General features: G+C 45.9%; 2 protein-coding genes across 2 annotated transcripts; one reads left to right on the top strand and one right to left on the bottom strand.

Moving 5' to 3' along the window:
* Positions 1-2,298: 2,298 nt before the first annotated feature.
* On the top strand, positions 2,299-4,587 carry b3galt4 (UDP-Gal:betaGlcNAc beta 1,3-galactosyltransferase, polypeptide 4). Its single transcript, XM_039011555.1, has 2 exons — positions 2,299-2,384; positions 3,187-4,587. The coding sequence occupies exon 2, from the start codon at positions 3,469-3,471 to the stop codon at positions 4,585-4,587; it is 1,119 nt and encodes a 372-aa protein (XP_038867483.1). The 5' UTR covers positions 2,299-2,384; positions 3,187-3,468.
* Positions 4,588-10,487: 5,900 nt separating this feature from the next.
* Positions 10,488-18,862, bottom strand: wdr46 (WD repeat domain 46). Its single transcript, XM_039011172.1, has 14 exons — positions 18,780-18,862; positions 18,007-18,243; positions 17,827-17,907; positions 17,570-17,682; positions 17,389-17,476; positions 15,185-15,246; positions 14,918-15,022; positions 14,660-14,810; positions 14,189-14,424; positions 13,820-13,973; positions 11,819-11,966; positions 11,496-11,686; positions 11,245-11,358; positions 10,488-11,100 (listed from the first exon to the last, which is right to left on the bottom strand). The coding sequence occupies exons 1-14, from the start codon at positions 18,834-18,836 to the stop codon at positions 10,981-10,983; spliced, it is 1,857 nt and encodes a 618-aa protein (XP_038867100.1). The 5' UTR covers positions 18,837-18,862; the 3' UTR covers positions 10,488-10,980.
* Between the last annotated feature and the right edge of the window lie 3,754 nt (positions 18,863-22,616).

The raw sequence follows: 22,616 nt of genomic DNA, 5'->3' as shown, positions 1-22,616 counted from the left end.
TTTGTGTCTGAAGAATTTGGCAGAACATCATTCATGGCACTTGTTTTTCTTGTGTTTTCCGAATATGTATTCTCAAAAACAGGTTGGTGGTTGTGGCGGGAGAATCAGAATTAGCTCGGTAACATAGATAATTAAGATGTCTTATCTGCTTAAAATGCTTATATGATTAAAACTGTTGAACTCTTGTTATTATATTATATCCCTTTGGACTCTGGTGTTGGCAGTTGCACTTCCTTCCTCATATGGGCCTCAGTCACCTGGGGCCCAGAGAAGGGAGAAGTCAGGCTTGCCTATCACATGTCCCTGTTGCTATGCAGAATATCAGAAAGAGAAGAGGACATTAGGGAACATTGTCTTCATATGTGGATATGTATCTTTACCTATTACAAACCATGTGAAGGGATGGCGTAATTAATGGAGAACCAATTACTTGTCTCCACAATGTCTGTGCCCAGTCACTCCCTCCTTTGGCTTTGGGGGAGATAAGGTCTGAGACAGGATGTGTGGGGTAGTGTCTGGAACCATTGTACGTCATCTCTGATGTTGCACCTATCCTGGGATAGTGTATGACTTAGGCTCACTCCCCTCAGTGAGCTCGTCTAGGCGTGTGGTCAAGGACATGGGTTTTACTTGAGTTAGAGGTATCTGGAGTTGACAATTAATGTATGCCATAGAATGGTGTTTCTGTAATATGAAGTACCAGGGATGAAATCGGAGCCTTGTTTTAGGTGCCAAACTCTGTACAATAAGAACAGTCTTCATAGCAAATGCTATCTGGCTGGGTGATACTCCTTTCTCACCTTGTGACCCATTCCACACATATGTTGTTTGTCATGAAGACAGGGGGTGTATCTTTGCTATAAAATATATTTATATCCTTTGTGTCAGGGCTCTCAACAAATCATCTGAGGGTGTTTCGTCGACCAGCCATCGCTATTGCAGAGCTCTCACTAATAAAGATTCAGTTTAAGTATAACTCTGAATTGTCTCATAAGTTTGTCTCTCCTCATTTGATAATATAGAAATTGACCACCACATGGTCTCTCTGCCCACACATGCCTGTTATTCTACTGTTACACTGTGTGGACTGTGTAATCTGACTGTAATTTAAGGAGTTTTATTTACATACTATAATCTAAAAGCACATGCTAGGTAAAGGCAATATGGTGGGTGGCTGGTGGGTAGGAGGGTTGGGCCAGTAACCAAAAGGTGGCTGGATCAAATCCCCGAGCTGACAAGGTAAAAATCTGCCATTCTGCCCCTGAGCAAGGCAGTTAACCCACTGTTCCCCGGGCGCCGATGATGTGGATGCTGATTAAGGTAGCCCCCCGCATCTCTCTGATTCAGAGGGGTTGGGTTAAATGTGGAAAACACATTTCAGTTGAATGCATTCAGTTGTACACCTGACTAGGTATCCCCCTTTCCCCATATTGTACACAAACATCTTGAACTGGGAAGAGGTGGATAGACACTAAGTGGCCCGTTTATTAGGTACACCCATCTTGTACGGTTCGGAGCCTCCTTTGCCTCCAGAACAGCCTGAATTATTTTGGGCATGAAAAGGTTGCTCAATTGCAGACCATCTCTTCTTGTAAAAGCTTATGTCACATACAGAGCTTTAGCACTGATTAGTACTCAAATGTAGTAGGGCAGGGTTTCCCAAACTCGGTGCTCGGGACCCCAAGGGGTGCGCGTTCTGTTTTTTGCCCAAGCACTACACAGTTGTTTCACATAATCAAGTAATTATCAAGCTTTGATCATTTTAATCAGTTTTGTAGTGTTAGGGAAAAAAACAAAACGTGCACCCCTTGGTGTCCCGAGGACTAAGTTTGGGAAACGCTATAGTAGGGCTCATAAAGAAATATTGGCCACATTATGGTCAAACATAAGTCTCAAGTATTAAGTTGAGATTCTGATGGTCATCAAAAAGCAATAATTATAGGCATACAAGTAGTGTAGCATAACCCTTACTGTCTAATAATGCTCAGAAGGGTCAAAGATACTTGACAAGATAGGCTACATTTACAAACACGTCCACAAGATGTCATGCAACTATCAAGAACAGAAGAATTGTCAAATGCAATAATATATTCTAAATCTATCTTCTTCTAATATCTTCTCTACTAAGCCTATAGCCTACGAATAGTCCTACATTAAAAAGAGAAACGCACGACCACAAGCAGTCTATGTCGAATACGTGTATTTGCATGAATTGACCTTATCAGTCTGTCTTCAACATTAAGTGCATGGTACAGCCTGCATCCGGATGTGACGAGTTGTTACTGCATTATGCTCAGTGGGGAATATTTGAAGCCACAATATTGCGGAGGATAACGGAACCATGGACAGGATGTGTTGACATGGTCGTCTTCATTGGATTCAAGGTTTGATGTTATTGCGTTTTTATTTTATAGAGTGGGCACCATTTATAATAATAATAATAATAATGCAATAATACATATATTCAAAGTCCCAAATTCGCTGGCGCCTACAGTTGATTACTACAGAACAATGATAAGCAATAGGCATCCGATATGTATCAATTTCTTTGTAGCCTAATATAAGATCAGGATTGGGGTGTCTTCAATCATACTTACATCATATTTACATTTTAAAACAAATAAATGTAGTATATTTCAATGTTGCGTGCGTAACGCTCTTGTTGCCAAAACGCTCATGACAACTGTAGGCTAGTATCCAGTAGCCTACCAGTACCAAATCATGGTATACTGTTAAACTGCATTTTTATACGTAGGGGAAGTTCTGTAGTGTAAGTCTTATTGTTTTCCCTGTAAGTGGTTGGGTGGAGTTTTTAAGATTAGGTTAATCATTAACAGACTGCACGATGTCTCAGTTGGTGGTGGATGTGTAGTTGGATGTGTAGCCTATACGTGTAGCCTATGGGTTAGTGTGATGTTTATGATCAGGATATTTATATAGCAGGAATCAACTGCTACACATCTTATATTTTTTAAAGGATCGGTCTAAGCGACAAAGGATACCGCTCATTCAGAAGCTTTGCCAGGGTCCTCCTTTAGGAAATACTTTCTCTCTTTTGTTTTCATTTGCGCTGAGAATAACGACAACGCTTTGACGCACAGTGTTGTGGGATATGAAGCCATTGACAGCTCCAGACAATGTGTGTGTGTGTGTTAACCCGATTCTATTTGCCTCTATAACGCGCAGCTTCCCTGTCCTGCTCTGGATACAGTGATGCAGCACTGAATGGACCTCTCGTGCCACCTGCAGAGTGACAGCATCCAAGAAACACCCACCAACAATCTGGAGAGTTATCTGCAGCCAACCAACTGAGGGTTGAGAAAGACACACAAGAGACAGCGAGGAAGTAAAACGAGGAAAGATAAGAATTCTGAGTTATAGAGCTGGCGTGAAAGAAGACAGGAGGATAAAGAGAGAAGGGGTGAGTTGTGGAGCTGCCTGAGTGCTGCAGTGTGGAGGTTGGAGGTCATGGTGGGGCGGGGCCTGTGGGTGTGTAAGCCCCGCTTTGGTAAGCGGGGGCGGTTCGGGGTGGTGCCTGCTCTCTGTGTGCTGATAGTCAGTGCTGCCCTGCTAGCTCTGCTCTTCGTGGACTCCATTGAGTCATGGGCCACCTCCATTAACATGAACACAATGGTAGAGGCGCAGGGGGGGATCATACCCCCACAAAGTGTCCCCCCAACCAGACCCGAGGAGTACCTCCTTATGCCCAGCCCTCTCGTCTGCCAGCGTGCCAAACCCTACCTCATCGCCATGGTGACCTCCGCCCCAGCCAATCAGATGGCCCGCCAGGCCATCCGGGACACGTGGGGTGGGGAGGTGGAGGTCAGGGGTCATAGGGTCATGACCTTGTTCATGGTCGGGGTGGCCTCTGACCCTGGGCTAGCCAAGCTGCTGATAGAGGAGGCCCGGGAACGAGGGGACCTGATCCAAGGGCGCTTCTGGGACTCCTACTCTAACCTGACCCTGAAGACCCTCTCCATGCTGAACTGGGCCCGACACTTCTGCCCCCAGGCCCACTTCCTGGCCAAGGTGGACGATGACGTCCTGTTCAACCCCGGGGCCCTGCTGCGCTACCTGAACAGGAGCACCGTGACCAACACCTACGAGCATGGGGACCTGTACCTTGGCCGGGTCCACCTTCACGTGGCTCCAGACCGAGACCCAGACAGTAAGCACTACCTCCCTAGAGGGGCATACCCTGCATCTGTCTTCCCTGACTACTGCAGTGGCACTGCCTACATCCTCTCTCGCTCCACCCTGCTCAAGATCTCCTTGACTGCCGCTGCCTCACCTCTGCCCACTCCTCTGCCCCCTGAGGACGTGTTTGTGGGTCTGTGTGCCCGTGCGGCTGGAGTGCTGCCCTCCCACTGCCCGCTGTTCTCTGGTGGGCCCACAGTGCCCTACGGGCGCTGCTGCTACCAGGCCATGGTGTCCATCCACCACATCTCCCCCAGAGAGATGCTCCGGTTTTGGGCCGACATCCACTCCCCTCCCCCCTGCTCCTGGCTGGGCCTGCGCGCCTCCCTGGGGGTCTGTAAAGTCCGGGCCATGCTGGGGACCTTTCTGGGGGTGGATCAGGGGCTGTGAGGGGGGTGTTGCCCTCGTGGATAGGAAACGATTGTGTTTTGGGGGCTGTGCCTCTGCCAGGATTTCAATACTGTGAATAGCACAAGTGCTCTATTTCATTGGGAATGATAAGGAATCACTGTGCACTATGAAAATGTGCTTTTATTTTTATAGCTTTTTAGGAATATTTGAATGTATTTTATGTTATGTTATAATGCTGGCATTTTGTCAAAGCTGAAGGAATATGAATCAGTAGTTGAAGGGAATTAGTGTGAAGATATATTTAAGACTGCTAGAACACACACAGACACATACTGTAGACCAGTGTTTCCCAACTCCATTCCTCCAGGACCCCCAACAGTACACATTTTAGTTGTAGCCCCGGGCAAGCACACCTGATTTAACTTGTCAACTAATCATCAAGCCCTCATTGAGTTGAATCAAGTGAGTTTGTCTGGGGCTACAACAAAAATGTGTACTGTTGGGGGTCCTGGAGGACTGGTTGGGAAACACTGCTGTAGATATGTAAATATTACTGACCAGGAAACACATAACCTACAGGATATTTGCCATTAATGTAAGAATTTAGAGTAATGTTATTAATGCATAATGGAATGTTCTACTAATTAAAATCTAATTTTATTTTTCACATCCGCTTAATACAACAGGTATAGACCTTACAGTAAAATGCTTACTTACAAGCCCTTAACCAACAATGCAGTTTTAAGAAAAATACGTGTTAAGTAAAAAATAGATCAAGTAAAAAATAAGAAATAAAAGTAACAATTAAGAGCAGCAGTAAATAACAATAGCGAGGCTATATACAGGGGGTACCGGTACAGAGTCAATGGTTAGTCGAGGTAATTGAGGTAATATGTACATGTAGGTAGAGTTAAAGTGACTATACATAAATAATAAACAGAGAATAGCAGCAGTGTAAAAAGGGGGGGGGGAAATGCAAATAGTCTGGGTAGCCATTTGATAAGCTGTTCAGGAGTCTTATGGCTTAGAGGTAGAAGCTGTTGAGAAACCTTTTGCACCTAGACTTGGCGCTCCGGTACCGCTTGCCGTGCGGTAGCAGAGAGAACAGTCTATCACTAGGGTGGCTGGAGTCTATACCACTGCCTGGTATAGAGGTCCTGGATGTCAGGAAGCTTGGTCCCAGTGATGTACTGGGCCGTGCGCACTACCCTCTGTAGTGCCTTGCTGTTGGAGGTGAAGCAGTTGCCATACCAGGCAGTGATGTAATCAGTCAGGATCCTTTCGATGGTGCAGCTGTATACATTTTTGAGGATCTGAGGACCCATGCCAAATCTTTTCAGTCTCCTGAGGGGGAGTAAGTTTTGTCGTGCCCTCTTCACGACTGTCTTGGTGTGCTTTGACCATGATAGTTTGTTGTTGATGTGGACACCAAGGAACTTGAAGCTCTCGACCTGCTTCACTACAGCTCCGTCGATGAGAATGGGGGGGGGTGCTCGGTCCTCCTTTTCCTGTAGTCCACAATCATCTCGTTTGACTTGATCACGTTGAGGGAGAGGTTGTTGTGTTGGCCATGTCGGTAATATGTATGTACATGTAGGTAGAGTTAAAGTGACTATGCTGGGTGACTATGCCAGGTCTCTGACCTCCTCCCTGTAGGCTGTCTCATCATTGTCGGTGATCAGGCCTACCACTGTTGTGTCATCAGCAAACTTAATGATGGTGTTGGAGTCATGCCTTTCCATGCAGTCATGAGTGAACAGGGAGTACAGGAGGGTACTGGCCCCCATGTTGAGGATCAGCGTGGCGGAAGTGTTGTTACCTACTCTTACCACCTGGGCGCGGCCCGTCAGGAAGTCCAGGATCCAGTTGCAGAGGGAGGTGTTTAGTCCCAGGGTCCTTAGCTTAGTGATGAGCTTTGAGGGCACTATGGTGTTGAACGCTGAGCTGTAGTCAATGCATAGCATTCTCACATATGTGTTCCTTTTGTCCAGGTGGGAAAGGGCAGTGTGGAATGCAATAGAGATTTTATCATCTGTGGATCTGTTGGGGCGGTATGCAAATTGGAGTGGGTCTAGGGTCTCTGGGATAATGGTGTTGATGTGGGCCATGACCAGCCTTTCAAAGTACTTTATGGCTACAGACGTGAGTGCTACAAGTCGGTAGTCATTTAGGCAGGTTACCTTAGTGTTCTTGGGCACAGGCACTATGGTGGTCTGCTTGAGACATGTTGGTATTACAGACTCGGTCAGGGACAGATAGAAAATGTCAGGGAAGACACTTGCCAGTTGGTCAGCGCATGCTCGGAGTACACGTCCTGGTAATCTGTCCGGGCCTGCGGCCTTGTGAATGTTGACCTGTTTAAAGGTCTTACTCACATCGGCTACGGAGAGCGTTATCACACAGTCGTCCGGAACACCAGAGTTGCTTGCCTCGAAACGAGCGTAGAAGTAATTTAGCTCGTCTGGTAGGCTCGTGTCACTGGGCAGCTTGCGGCTGTGCTTCCCTTTGTAGTCTGTAAGAGTTTACAAGCCCTGCCACAAGACAAGCATAAGGTAATCAGCTTACTGTAAGACTGAAACAACCTGCAAAAGGACTTAGTATATAGTCTCTTCTGTATAGCTACTATGTAAGATTACTTACTGCCTAAGTAGACTCAAGCTGCTTTCACCTCAGTTATGAAAAATTAGCACTAAAGATGCATGAAGTTGCCAAAATGCAACTAACTCTTGCTTCCACTTTAATAATATGGTAAAAATGTAAATGATAGTTTCTCTCTTCCCCCACCCACTCCAGATCACTCCAGTAGTACCAAGCATTTTCTCGATTATGTATTCAGCTGAAATGTCAATCAAAACAAGTGGTTTTCTTTCATTGTTTCCTCTCATCGACTCCTGTCCTTCATCTGAACTGAATTCTGAATAGATTATTTGCTTTCATCTGTGCAGTTCTATAGATAAACTTGAAGGAACAAAGGAAGAAACAGGCAAAGGGAGCACCTCAGTACACAGTCTGCAGTTTAGAAAATGCTGTCATAATGCTGTGCTGATAAACATTTACAATACATGTTTAACATGTCTTCCCTGGTGGTTCAACCGCTATGGTCAGTCAGCAGCACTCAAGACATGAAGAAGACCAGATGAGATGGACTGCCATAGGCGAACACATACACACACAAACACACAGATGCAGTATTTATAACCCCGCTTCAATAACTTATGTAACTGTCATGTTTAGCAAGTAGAGTGTGAATAAAAGACATGCATTGGTTTTTCTGGGCTGGGAGGGTAATGATTTGTCTGACCCAGAGAGGGATTCAGTCCACTGCTGCAGAGGGCTCTTCTGTAGTCAAGAGGGTTGCGTTTACACAGGCAGCCTAATTCTGATATTTTTCCCACTAATTGGTCTTTTGACCAAATGTATATCTTTTTACATCAGATCTTTTTCAGAGTTGATCTGATTAGTCAAAAAAAATATTAGTGAGAGAAAAAAATCTGAATTGGGCTGCCTGTGTAAATGCAGCTGAGGAGATCCAATACAAATTAAAATGCAGTTTTCAACATTATTTATGAGTGTATGTTGTAGACAAAGGGACATCTCTTGGATTTTTGGGGGGGATGTATTATTGGGGAGTGTTTCCAATAACCTTTTCAATACTAACGTGAGAAGTGAACTGAAACATTGTAATTCGCATTGTTTGAACAAAGACAGATCCGGGTAGCCATGTATGTTCTTCCTCCTCCCTCACCTAGAATGAATATTGAGTATTCTATTCTGTGAAGATGTATTAGTATGAAGGATGTGTGAATGTACTCAGAAAATGTGTGTGTGCAAGAATGGATTGATCACTAATAAAGCCCTCAATCATACCCTTTCTTAGACTGAATATCTTTGGAACTGCAATAACAGTCACTCTCACCTATTAAACTACTCGCTCTCTATTTCTCTTTCCCATTTACTCACTCAACTCTCTCTCTCACACCCTCTCACAATCTTTAACAGTTGACTTTGCCCCCTTTGATTTTCTGTCCAACTATGAAACCTTTATATAAGGATAAGATAAGGATAGGACAATTACAGCTGGGTGTGAGTAGAGGCTTGCGGGTTAGATGCATATAGGTGATGAAAAGAGGAATGCAAACAGTGAGCCGGAAAGATAATTAAGCAAAACAAAGTCCGTCCACAGGTATAACCTTCCCTCGTGGTTGCCTAGCAACCATGGGACAGGTATCTTATTCTCCCCATTATATGCTTAACCAGTTCTAGTAATATTCTCTGTCATTTGTGACAACAAACACTTAATTGTAAGTGGTCAGCTGGAAAGAAGGCTTGAAGCAAGACCTGCATGCAATTAATGAACCAATGTCAATGAGCATTGATAAAAACATTACTGAGTGAGGTAAACCACACTTGTTACCGGTCTGCTGAGAAATGTTAACAAAAACCCAAAGAGACGCAAACATTTCATGCTTAATTCTGTTGCAATTGTATTATTCAGAGGTGGTGTTACCCTCACATAGGGAGTAGGAAGCCAGTAAAGGTGTTGTGGTTGCCTTGAATATCAGTGAGCCCCTGGCCTTCATCGAGATGCAGGTAGACCACATCCCCCTTCTCCAGCTCCAAAGCCTCTAGTCACAAACTCATTACTCCCATTGTGGTTGATCCATTCCAAATCATTGACTGGACATTCTTATAAAACCTCACACCCATTACAGCAGAAGCATGCCGATCGCAGGCGGTGAATCTGAGGTAAGACTCCTTTCACTAGTAATGATACCTGTAGTTCGGTTGTAGGCTGTGCCTATGTTGGCGAAGACTCAGACCAGTGATGTCTCAATGTTGAAGGGGCTTGCAACGCTGTCACCCAAGCCAGCAGAGAATGCCACTTGTGATCTGTGTTCTCTCTTCAGCTCTTCCACCTGGCTCTCACTGGCTGTCACTCTGGCCTCCAAGGTGGGCTTTTCTTTCTTCAACCTGGCTCTCACTAGCTGTCACTCTGGCCTCTAAGGGTGTTTTGTATTTCTTCAGCTCCTCTACATCATTCTCACTGTCACCCAGTCCAAGGCTGCATTCTCTCTAGTTCCTCCACCTTGTTCTTGTGGCACGGCAGTACGGTCTTAGCAGCACTCAGCTCCACCACCTGGCTTTCACTTGCATTCAGTCAGGCCTCTATGGCTGACAGGTGTGCTGATGGGCTGCATTGTTTCTCTTCAGCTCCTCCACCTTCCCTCCACTGTCCCAGAGTCTGACCTCCATGTTCCTCAGCTCTACTCTCTATTCCGCCACTGTGATTTCCTGGTTGTGCACCAAGTCTCTCAGCTCATTCCAGATTCAGTCAACTTGAATTGTTGTTGTAGTAGTTTCACCTCTCACCCTGAGTCTGTGCTCCAGACAGACAGAATAGCAACACCAGCACAACTACAGCACCCATCATTCTGAGACAATGCCTCTTCCCAAATGATGTACTCCACAGGGCTCAGTCCCCCTCTTTATACACATTTTAGTAAACCCGCATGAGAAAGTTGGCGTGGAAAGTTTTAAAAAAGTAATAAAAACCATCAAGGAGTAACAAGAATGTTCATGTTCACAGAACATTTTATCCCAATGTTCTCAAAGACTGTGGAAGACTCTAAATATCAATAAGTATGCATTTTGTTTAGTGGTTTCTAAAAAAAAAAACATTGGTAAAGCTGTGCTAGTATGTCGCACTGATATGACATGCTGGTAGTAGTCAAAGTCGTAGTAGTGTTTGTATAGATAAAACTGATGGTTGGTTTTTGCTTTCCAGCAGACCGAAAGAGAGCAACGGGGATAGATGACATTTCATCCTACTTTTGACTTCCACGTCTGTAGCATTACATTAAAGTTAATTGACACATTATAGAGGTAGAATGTGGAATCTTTTGCCACTGATGGAAAAGGACTGGTCAATATGCCACAAATACTTTTTTTGTGAACAAATGTTTTTTATTTCACAAATGACATTTGTTTTTTTATATAAAACATTTGTCAAGTAACAGTATTAAACTATACTGAAAACACCGATCATAATTGTCACAATAGAGAAGGGAGGTGATAATACTTCATGACAGCCTTTCCAACTGACATAAATACACTGACAGCATTTTACTGCACCCGCAATAACATCTGCTAAATATGTGTATGTGACCAATAAAATTAGATTTTGATATGAAATACACTGACAGTTTATAAATGTCACACAGAATGAGCTCAGGGCACTGATTATGATGCAGTTCCAAGTCATCTCATACAGTTTGGTATGCATGTTCTGTGTGTCTGCAGTGGCTGTTGGAGCCTTCTGGCTGGGCTTCGGAGGAACATGTCCCATACTCAGAATGTGCCCTTTATCTGAAAGGTCAACGCTCAGTCCCACAGAGGCGTCTACACACACACACACACACTGGTCCCTCTGTCTTACTTCCTGAATCTGTCCAGAGCAGACTTCTGACCAGCTGCTGCCGCCTCTTTCTTCTCTCTCTCCTTCCTCTCTTTATCTATCTTCATCCTGTCTTCCACGGTTTGCCTGATCACATCCTGAGTGGAGGAAAGCCACCAAGAGCGGGTAGGAAGCAGAAAGACCAAGGGAGACGCACATAATTAGTAAAATATCAAAAGATGAAATAATGAAGACATAATTCCATATAAATTGCATGGTGTCTTTGTAGTAATAGAACTCACCCTCTGGTCCTCATGTGCCACTTGCTTCTTGCGCTTTTCCACTTTTCCACTTGAACTCCGACCTTTGGTCTTTAACCTTGGTGTAAACTTCTCCTTGGCCAGCGGGTCAAAGCCCTGAAATCAAACCACACAACATTCAGTCTCACAACATCAATGCATGATTTATGACAAAGTTCAGATTTGTCACCATCTTAATTCTCAATATGCAATATCCCTCTGATAAACTGCTTCCATCCCTTGGTAGTACTGACCAGTACTTGGACCCTGTCCTCATGTCTCTGTTCCCAGGTGGAGTGGTCCACCTGGCTGAGCTGGCTAGGGTCCAGGCCAATCAGTTCTGGTTGGATCTTCTCTAGTAGGGCTTTGACCTCCCACTCCTGCCTCTGCTTGGCACTGCGGTACGGGTTGGCATCCAGACCGTCAAAGTTGGGCTCGCCAGCACCTTACGGTGGAGAGAGAGCATGGAGTTAGAGACTGTTCACCAGGGTTGGGGTCAATCAGAATTTAGATCAATTGGACACGCCACACAGGAAGGAGAATATGGATTGAATCTGAATGTGAATTTCATTCTGACCTGGTACGACCATGCTAGTGAAGCCCTCTCCATGGCCCACCCCTAGGACGTCCTCAAAGGGGCAGAAGTGCACACCCCACACTGAGCCCTTTGCCCTGTGGGCCATGTAGGGCTTAGTCACTGGGGTGCTCCACACATCTCTGTACACCTACACAGACAAGCAGACGTGACCACAGAGATATCAACATGAGCACAGAGGTTCCAACAGAGAAACACTCAGACACAGACATTTAAGGAAAGGTTCACCATTTTTGAATGTTATATTGTTTTTGTGCATCTCTGAGGGATGTTCTATCGATTCCCTGGGTCATTTCACGTTTATCTGAGTTATTGCCGTTCAATCCGGTATGATGTAGCACCGTGATAAAGTCGCTCTCACTACACTGGAAGTTAATAGGAATACGACTTTTAGATCACAAAAACATATCATACATGTCAGATTTAAACACTGGTCGCTGTCATAATGCGGGAGGTTGTCTTCTCTTGAATGTGGCATTGATCATATTTTTGCAATATTCCTACCTCGAGAAATGTTTTATTTAACGGAGGGTCTAGCACATTTTTTCCTATTTGTCTGCCTCTAGTCCAGTGTGCATTGCGCCGTTGCCAGAGATATTATAGAAAGGAGATAGGAATCCAATGAATGAACGTATAACGCCCCACCCAGCATACTGTTGACCAATCGCGTTCATGTTGTCGTCACGCGGTTGCTAAGCTAATCGTCACGCAATCCCTTCTCAAAGTCAGTGTATATGTCGAGAAACGTCCCTATTTTCCTCAAATATGTGATGTCACGATTCCAAAGCTATACGATACCACAGATAGCAAGTTCTTTATCTCAATTCTCAGAAAAGATTTGTAATGTTGTACTTAGTGTTGACGAAATTCGTGCTAATGTTGTTTTTTTTGTGCTAGCGCCCAATAGACTCCCATTCACTCCTTGATAACTAGCTACGTTACATGCTGATATTGTCTTTGGTATTATCGTGTGTAGCAGCGTTTTCTAGCTAACTAGGCAGTGTTGTAGAAATTACATAATTAGTCATGCTATCCCGCGTTTTACTGCTTAGTCTCTTGTTATCTGCTAGTGTTTTTTCTAACCTGATACAAACGTGTCTTTGGGCATATAGCTACGATCCGTTTAGGTGCGACTGCAGCATGTGAGACATCCCGTGGGTTTACTATCTGCATGAAATCAGCTGTGTGGAACCTTTCAGAAAGGATCACATTATAGTGTGAACTGTGACAAACACAGTTATACGGTTGAGCCCTTGCACTATCTTAATCTGCACAGACAAACCAATCGCCTTTTACACAATCTTCCACCCCTGTTTCCACACATCTGCTAAACTGCCACGTAGACAAAAGAGGTTGTACTTTTCTATAAAAGTAGAGACCCGATTATGTTTGTTAAGCTTTCAACTCTGTACCATTCTTGGTGATAACATTTTTGCGGTCTCTCTTCCTATAGAACTTCTCAAGACAGCAGCCCAGAGAGAGAGAATTGCATTGTGGATTTTGTAGTCGACTTGAGCTGCAGATTTCCACAATGATGTTCCATATTGCTAACAACCTTATTATAACACCAAAATGAAACATTTGTTCACAAAAAATATTCTCCTCACATAGTGTTATTTAACACTGTAAATTAAAGGAATGAGGGGTTTTGGGTAGATTTTTCCTTTAACGAATACTCAGTGAAAAAAAAAACAGGGTCAGGAAAAGTACAGAGAGTTTGGACAGCATTAGAGCTGGGCACCATGTTGCTGCCTCAGAGCAATCCATTCTCTCCCTCTTAATGAGTATTTGAGTTCCGGTTCTGTCAATTCCATTAGTATGCTTGGTTCTAGATTCAGTGGACAATATAGGTCAATATAGCTCTGAGGCATTACCATGGCTTGCTGGAATGGAACTATGGAATAGCAGTGTCAAGAAGACCACAGGAAAATACAAAAGGCATGGGACAAAAACATAGGCAAAATTATAAGCAGCATGTATGACCTGGACTATGTCTCCTGTGGCGGCGGACAGCAGGCCCCTCTGACTCAGAGACAGGCAGGAAGCTCCCGCAGGCAGGAAGTAGGACTGCAGGGGCCGGTAGGATCTGATGTCATACACCTTCAGCTTCTTGTCCATGCCAGAGGTCACCATGTACCTGCACAGACAGAAGAGTGTTACAGGACAGCCCCCTGCTGGACATTTTAGGGAAGTACACCAGCAAAGACCAATCACAAAACACTGACCCAAATGTGGATATCATATTGAATACAACAGCTACACTGCACAACATAACCACCCTTTCAATGGCTGAGAGACCAAAACCACTCATAACAAAACCAGAACTATATTATGTCTTTGACTGGGACTCACGTGCCAGTCTTGTCGACGGCGACAGAGCGCACACCTCCCTGGTGGCAGAGCATCTTGACAAGTGGCTCTCTCTGGTTTGGCGTCCAGAGGGTGACAGTGCCGTTGGAGTGGCCCAGGTGGATGATGCCGTTGTGAGGGTTATGGGCCATCACATCAAGCCGGCCAGCCTTGGTGCAGATGGCCACCACCTCCTTACCCACTGACACATCCAGGTACTGCAGGAAGCCTGTCGCACTCTGGAGGAGAGGTAGCAAGACAGGGGGGTAGAGAGAGACAGGATGAGTTCACGGGTGAGACTACAATCACCTGTTGTGTTGAGTAACCTGAGACAAGTAACCTGAGACCTGAAGACTTGTGTAACCCCCAGAGCTTGCCTACATCTTGATTCACATATCACTCATTACACAATTGATTCCCCTTACACATCTGACACAAACACACATATTACAACGTTAGTATAAGTTTACACACTGCTGTAGCCAGCAGGAAGTGGTAGGGGAGAAACTGCATGCGGAGAACATCGTTGAACTTGCGGATGCAGTGGAGCTCGATGCCCTTGTTGTCATAGATATACAGCCACTTCTTCTGAGCCACTGCAAACAAAGCCTCGCTGTGGAGCCACCTAGTGGACACACAGAAAAGTACAGATTAGGATGAGTTAATGGGAGGAGGAAATTATGCCTAAAACTGAATGTAAATGAGTGTGTGAATGTAATTGTGTGTACTCACTTCACATCGTTGACTGTCTCCATCACGTTCATCTCACACATCAACTGTTTGGACTGCCAGTCCAGGCAGGTCACGTGACCTCTCCTGCCACCAAGCAGCAGGTGTCTGGAATAGAGGGAACACACACATACAAAACATCAGACTTCCCAGGACTAAAACAACTAATCACAATGAATTTACCCAGCAAATCCAGCTCTAACAATAAAAGCACAAACAGAATATCTGGCCTGCTTGCACAGAACACACTCAACAGAACATGAAACTGACCGCCCAGTCTTGCTGTAATCCAGTCGGTAAGGCCCAAACTGAGACAGGGTCAGGCTAAAGTACTGTGGAGGGAGAGAGTGACAGAGTTAGAAAACAATAATAATACTACATTTGCATGGATATTCTTTATTATTTGCCGTCACAGTACCCTACGTGACACACACACACACACACAGTACCTACGTGACACACACACACACACACAGTACCTACGTGACACACACACACACACAGTACCTACGTGACACACACACACACACACAGTACCTACGTGACACACACACACACACACAGTACCTACGTGACACACACACAGTACCTACGTGACACACACACAGTACCTACGTGACACACACACAGTACCTACGTGACACACACACACACACACAGGCTGGGAGCAGCACAGGGGCGGTGGCAGAGCCTCTGGAGCACTTAGGGGTAAAGTGCCTTGCTCAATGGTGGTAGTATACAGGGATATTGAACCTGGTAACCCTCCGGCTGACGGACCCTTCCCTACAGATTCCATCCCAGGAAGCTTGGGGGTTCAAACCGGCAACCCTTATTACTGGCCTGGCTCTCAACTCAATGATACCACCACCCCCAGACAGATCCATCGTTATAAAAAAGACAGAACTCAGATAATTTCTGCCTGTGGGAAATTGAAATGACATACATTTTCATCCAGTTTTTATATAAGAAAAAAATCACAACAGCTGTGATGGAAGCAGCACATTTCAGTACAATTTTATAAATGTAGTAAGATCTTTTGTTTGTTTGACGTGGTGGGATCTTTTTGCGACTGTAAAATGTATTATGTGAGAAATGGTGGTGAAAACTGCTTTATGTGCAAATATTAATATAATAACCATTATTTCGAAGGAAACTTGGGAGTCACATGATGACATGGTGTGTGGTCCTCCCACTATGACTCTGGAAACCATGCAGTTTATTAGGCTACAGATAAATAAGTTACAGGGTGGTGAAAGTGATTGGTGATAGTCGGACAGGGCCACAGTGTCTCCTGACCCCTCCTGTCTCAGCCTCCAGTATTTAATGTGTCGGGAGGCTAGGGTCAGTCTGTAATATCTGGAGTATTTCTCCTGTCTTATCCGGTGTCCTGTGTGAATTTAAGTATGCTCTCTCTAATTCTTTCTTCTTTCTCTCGGAGGACCTGAGCCCTAGGACCATGCCTCAGGACTACCTGGCCTGATGACTCCTTGCTGCCCCCAGTCCACCTGGCCGTGCTGCTGCTCCACTTTCAACTGTTCTGCCTGCGGCTATGGAACCCTTACCCGTTCACCGGATGTGCTACCTGTCCCAGACCTGCTGTTTTCAACTTTTCAACTCTCTAGAGACAGCAGGAGGAGTAGAAATACTCTGAATGATCGGCTATGAAAAGCCAACTGACATTTACTCCCGAGGTGCTGACCTGTTGCACCCTCGACAACTACTGTGATTATTATTATTTGACCCTGCTGGTCACCTATGAACATTTGAATATCTTGGCCAGGTTCTCGGTTATAATCTCCACCCGGCACAGCCAGAAGAGGACTGGCCACTCCTCATAGCCTGGTTCCTCTCTAGGTTTCTTCCTAGGTTCTGGCCTTTCTAGGGAGTTTTTCCTAGCCACAGTGCTTCTATACCTGCATTGCTTGCTGTTTGGGGGTTTTAGGCTGGGTTTCTGTACAGCACTTTGTGACATCAGCTGATGTAAGAAGGGCTTTATAAATACATTTGATTGATTGATTGATGATGAGCTCGATGCTCCTCTCCAATAAATATCAAGGGTCTTATTCTGGTGACATGATGATCGATGTTTGACTGCCATTTCACAAATAAGAATATTCTCGCTCTTATATCAATAATAATCTCATGTAGACTAGCCTTCCCGCACCGTATTTGAGAGCTGTTGGCTAGAGCGTATGTGCCAAGACCAGATAAGCACATTTGCTATTTAATGCATGTTTTTGTGACAAAACTATTAGTAGAGTTGAAAATGCGATGGAAACACATTGAAATGTAGACTTTTATTCGGTACATGAAAACGTAAGCGAAAAAGTAAATTGTGTGCACTACATCATCATTTTTATCTGCAACAAGTCTGTTTAGTGGAAACATAGCACTGGTGCGAAAATATGCATATTTGCATGAAAATCTGTCGCCAATTGGATGGAAACCTAGCTATTGCCCCTTCAGTGTCTCACCTTTGCCCCTGCGGTAATATCCACAGCATCAGCGATGTCATCCTGTGAGATGGTGCATGTGTCCTCATCTTTGTCTCCCTCCAGAAACCTAAGACCAGAGAAAAACAGAAAGTTGCAGAGACGATAGCGGGACAGCCATTTTTGTCTACGAAACGTGGCCCTGCAAATGTATTGACATTACCCAGCATCCTCTGGGAGCATAAGGTCATATCGTGCATTCTGCTTCTGGGCCAGGTCTGAGGCAGCCTCTGATCGAATGACCACATCTCTGAGGTTGTACTGCGGCCGAGGGGGCTGGGGAGAGAGGGATGGGGAAAAACCTTACAACTTACTAAAAAGTTACCGTACATGTACAAAACAATGGTATATTTTCAAAATTAGTAAGTGACATTATTCTGACAGAATGTCTTGGTGAATGTGTATTCAAACATGCCTCACCAGTTCTCCCTTCACTCCCCTCTTGAATTTTTTCAACTTCTCTTCAGGGACAAGTGCTGAGCCTGGGAATGGATCTGATTTCTGTGGGATTTAATTAAACATTCATGAAAAACACATTCTTAAAGGATAGGGTGAAACATTTCAAGAATCTTCAGTGATACAGATTGGCCTACCACTTACCCCTGATATGACCTTTTCTCCTGCTCCTCCTCGCTTTCCTCCTGCTCGCTTTCCTAGCTTTCCTCCTCGCTTTCCTCCTGCTCCTCCTCGCTTTCCTCCTGCTCCTCCTCGCTTTCCTCCTTCCTTTGTCCTCGTCTTATTTTGTTGCGGAGTCTGTTCGTTGTTGTCCCCTTCTTTCTGTTTCTTTCCATCATTCTTCCCGTCTTTCTCTGTGCCCTCCCAGTATCTCGTTGGAGGCTGATTGCAGAACAAACAGATATCAATCATGAAGTCAAATAACAACACATTAATTGGAGCGGACTGCATTTTTTTGTATGCTGTCCATTATACATATTACGAAAAACCTTAACATGTTACAGATAATTAACTTTTTCATGTGCCTTTTCACCAGTTTCAGTGGTAGCTAGACAGACAGTAGAGGCATCGACGCTTACGTTACTAACGTTAGCCCTCGAGAAGAAAGAGTAGCTAGCTAAAAGTAAAGGGATTTCAATAGTATACTCTCTATCCCAAACAAATGAAAACGTATCAACAAAATGGCTAGCAAGCAACGAGTTTTGAGAAACTGCTGCAGTCACTAAATCGTTAGCAGTGTAATGTTACTGAAAGCGTTGAGAAAATTGGATAGGGGATCAGGGCTACAATCAGTGTGTAGCCTTTAATCAGCGTTGCAGGATCAAAAAAGTAGGACCGAGAATATAATATAGCTACATTAGCTGATCAGATGTAAGTCATCTATTTGTAAACGTGTTATGATAAATGTAGAACTTTACCTTTCTCTTTTTCCCCACGTGTGGTTTTTTCAACATTGTCTCGTTGGACGCCGCCATCTATGTTGTGTACTTTTTAACTTCCGGTAAGAACTGTTACGTCATACGCACCGGCTGACTTCTTCTTCGATGAGGTTTAAGGGCGGTTGGCATCCAATATGTTGAATTACCTACACCTACTAGACTGGAGTACAACTCCCTTATACTTTGCTTGAAAAAAATAAATAAACAAATACCCTACCATCTAACTCACCCAAAAATGACATTTAAAAAATATTTAAATTAAATACCGCTCTACATATCAGGGGCTCCCGAGTGGAGCAGCTGTCTAAGGCACTGCATCTCCGTGCTAGATGCGTCACTACAGACTGTGTTTCAATTTCAGGCTGTATCACAACCAGCCATGATTGGGAGTCCCATAGGGTGGTGCACAATTGGCCCAGCATCGCCTGGGTTAGAGTTTGGCTGGGTAGGCCGTCATTGTAAATAAGAATTTGTTCTTAACTGACTTGCGTAGTTAAATAAAAAGGTAAAATAAAAAACACTCCACTATTTAAATATATTTAGTCCTACCTCATGCCATCACCATGAAAGGATGGGACATCACCACTTAACACACCCTGTAACTCTTCTGATGTCAAGTCTCGCACAACCAAATACCTCTCTGCAGCTGCCACCACAACCTCAATTTTCTGCGACTTACGTTCCATCATTGCAGTACAGTTGATAACCATTACTATAAATGCAAAAAATCAAATCTTACTGAAACATATATCACTAGTTGGTCTATCCCTCTGTACTGGTACAGATCTGATAAGCCAGCACCAACTTTTTGAAGGACCTAGCAGATTTGTTAATTAAACAGGTTTCATATTTTGCCTAGTTGATGTTACAGGGACAGTCAGTACAGGACATGTGTCAATGCAACAGGTCAAAATGATAAAATTAGAACAAAGGGGCTCTGGGATTGTTTACTTTAGAAAGTGCCTATTCCGCTTCACGGGACACTGTATCATCTGATGTGTCTGAAGTATGATTCTGTATGCACATGTTTTATCAAGACTTCCTGCCCAAGATGAAGTAAGCTCAATTAAGCTTAAGGAAATCTTAGGACTGACTAAGATGTAGCATAGTGAAAACTAAATAAATGTTTATTTTTTTCTTACAGGACTGATGAAAGCCCACTTCCAAATTTACCAATGATTCTGTATCTCTCCCTTTGAAAGGCTTCCTGAGGCAGGTGCCTTAGGAGAGCAGTTATTGAGACTGTGTACTTTACAGTTTAAACTTTAAAGGTACCCGGATCTGGTTGTTTAGGGAGCTCCCAAATGAAGTAAGGCCTGGTCCTTTTGTTTGTTTTTACCCTACATTTTACCACACACGCCAGCACCCACACATAAACCCGCCTGTTATTGTAACGTCCTGACCAGAGTTCTTATGTGTTTTGCTTGTTTAGTGTTGGTCAGGACGTGAGCTGGGTGGGAATTCTATGTTGTGTGTCTAGTTCGTCTGTTTCTATGTTCAGCCTGATATGGTTCTCAATCAGAGACAGCTGTCAATCGTTGTCCCTGATTGAGAATCATATATAGGTGGCTTGTTTTGTGTTGGGGATTGTGGGTGGTTGTTTCCTGTCTCTGTGTTTGTGTTCTGCACCAGATAGGACTGTCTCGGCTTTCACGTTTGTTGTTTTGTAATGTTTGTTAATGTTCATCGTTTATTGTTTAATTAAACATGTTGAACACTAACTGCGCTGCATTTTGGTCCTCTCCTTCATCCCAGGAAGAAAGCCGTTACAGAACCACCCACCAACAAAGGACCAAGCAGCGTGGCTACGGGCAGCGACAGCAGCGACAGCAGGAGCAGAGAAAGGAGAAATGGACATGGGAAGACGTTTTGGACGGCAAGGGTTGCTACACATGGGAGGAGATCCTGGCTGGAAGGGATCGCCTCCCATGGGAACAGCTGGAGGCAGTTAGGAGAGCAGAGGCATCCGGAGAGAGGAACCGGAGTTATGAAGGTACGCGGCTAGCACGGAAACCCGAGAGGAAATCCCAAAAATGTCTTGGGGGGGGGCTAAAGGGTAGTGTGGCGAAGGCAGGTAGGAAACCTGCGCCCACTTCCCATGCTTACCGTGGAGAGCGGGAGTACGGGCAGACACCGTGTTATGCGGAAGAGCGCACGGTGTCTCCTGTACGTGTGCATAGCCCGGTGCGGGTTATTCCACCTCCCCGCACTGGGCGGGCTAGATTGAGCATTGAGCCAAGTGCCATGAAGCCGGCTCTACATATCTGGCCTCCAGTACGTCTCCTTGGGCCGGTGTACATGGCACCAGCCTTACGCATGGTGTCCCCGGTTCGCCTACACAGCCCAGTGCGGGTTATTCCACCTCCCCGCATTGGTCGGGCTACGGGGAGCATTCAACCAGGTAAGGTTGGGCAGGCTCAGTGCTCAAGGGAGCCAGTACGCCTGCACGGTCCGGTATATCCGGCGCCACTTTCCCGCCCCAGCCCAGTACCACCAGTGCCTACACCACGCACCAGGCTTCCAGTGCGTCTCCAGAGCCCTGTTCCTCCTCCACGCACTCTCCCTGTGGTGCGTGTCTCCAGCCCAGTGCCTCCAGTTCCGGCACCACGCATCAAGCCTCCTGTGCGTCTCCAGAGCCCTGTACGCACTGTTCCTTCTCCCCGCACTAGCCTTGAGGTGCGTGCCCTCAGTCCGGTACCACCAGTTCCGGCACCACGCACCAGGCCTATAGTGCGCTTTGAGAAACCAGTGTGCCCTGTTCCTGCTCCCCGCACTAGCCTTGAGGTGCGTGTCTCCAGTCCGGTACCACCAGTTCCGGCACCACGCACCAGGCCTACTGTGCGCCTCAGCAGGTCAGAGTCGGTCGTCTGCCCAACGCCGCCTGCACTGCTCGTCTGCCCAACGCCGCCTGCACTGCTCGTCTGCTCAACGCCGTCTGAGCCATCCGTCTGCCCAGCGCCGTCTGAGCCATCCGTCTGCCCAGCGCCGTCTGAGCCATCCGTCTGCCCAGCGCCGTCTGAGCCATCCGTCTGCCCAGCGCCGTCTGAGCCATCCGTCTGCCCAGCGCCGTCTGAGCCATCCGTCTGCCCAGCGCCGTCTGAGCCATCCGTCTGCCCAGCGCCATTAGAGCCATCCGTCTGCCACGAGCCATTAGAGCCGCCCGTCTGTCCCGAGCCATTAGAGCCGTCCGTCAGTCAGGAGCCGCTAGAGCCGTCCGTCAGTCAGGAGCCGCTAGAGCCGCCAGCCAGTCAGGAGCCGCCAGAGCCGCCAGCCAGTCAGGAGCCGCCAGAGCCGCCAGCCAGTCAGGAGCCGCCAGAGCCGCCAGCCAGTCAGGAGCCGCCAGAGCCGCCAGCCAGTCAGGAGCCGCCAGAGCCGCCAGCCAGTCAGGAGCTGCCCTACAGTCATGAGCTGCCCTCCAGTCATGAGCTGCCCTCCAGTCATGAGCTGCCCTCCAGTCATGAGCTGCCCTCCAGTCATGAGCTGCCTCTCTGTCCGGAGTTGCCTCTCTGTCCGGAGTTGCCTCTCTGTCCGGAGTTGCCTCTCTGTCCGGAGTTGCCTCTCTGTCCGGAGTTGCCTCTCTGTCCTGAGCTGCCTCTCTGTCCTGAGCTGCCTCTCTGTCCTGAGTTGCCTCTCTGTCCTGAGCTACCTCTCTGTCCTGAGCTACCTCTCTGTCCTGAGCTACCTCTCTGTCCTGAGCTACCTCTCTGTCCTGAGCTACCTCCTAAATCATGTGGGGGCCTTGGGCAGGATTCTTAGGCCAAGGTCGTGGGCGAGGGTCGCCACTCAAAGGACGCTAAGGAGGGGGACAAAGACAGT

This window comes from Salvelinus namaycush, chromosome 16, assembly GCF_016432855.1.
Source record: "Salvelinus namaycush isolate Seneca chromosome 16, SaNama_1.0, whole genome shotgun sequence".
Taxonomy (NCBI): domain Eukaryota; kingdom Metazoa; phylum Chordata; class Actinopteri; order Salmoniformes; family Salmonidae; genus Salvelinus; species Salvelinus namaycush.
Note: the sequence above shows the minus strand (reverse complement) of the source record. Positions and strands in the feature narration are given on the sequence as shown.

Bases quoted from the DNA above. Each gene is read 5' to 3' on its own strand.
- b3galt4 (XM_039011555.1), top strand. From the start codon at position 3,469: ATGGTGGGGCGGGGCCTGTGGGTGTGTAAGCCCCGCTTTGGTAAGCGG.
- wdr46 (XM_039011172.1), bottom strand. From the start codon at position 18,836: ATGGCGGCGTCCAACGAGACAATGTTGAAAAAACCACACGTGGGGAAA. The intron at 15,247-17,388 runs GTGAGACACTGA...CTCCCTCCACAG, and splicing joins ATATTACCGCAGGGGCAAAG to TACTTTAGCCTGACCCTGTC. The intron at 11,967-13,819 runs GTCATACATGCT...TTGTCTGTGTAG, and splicing joins CCACAGGAGACATAGTCCAG to GTGTACAGAGATGTGTGGAG.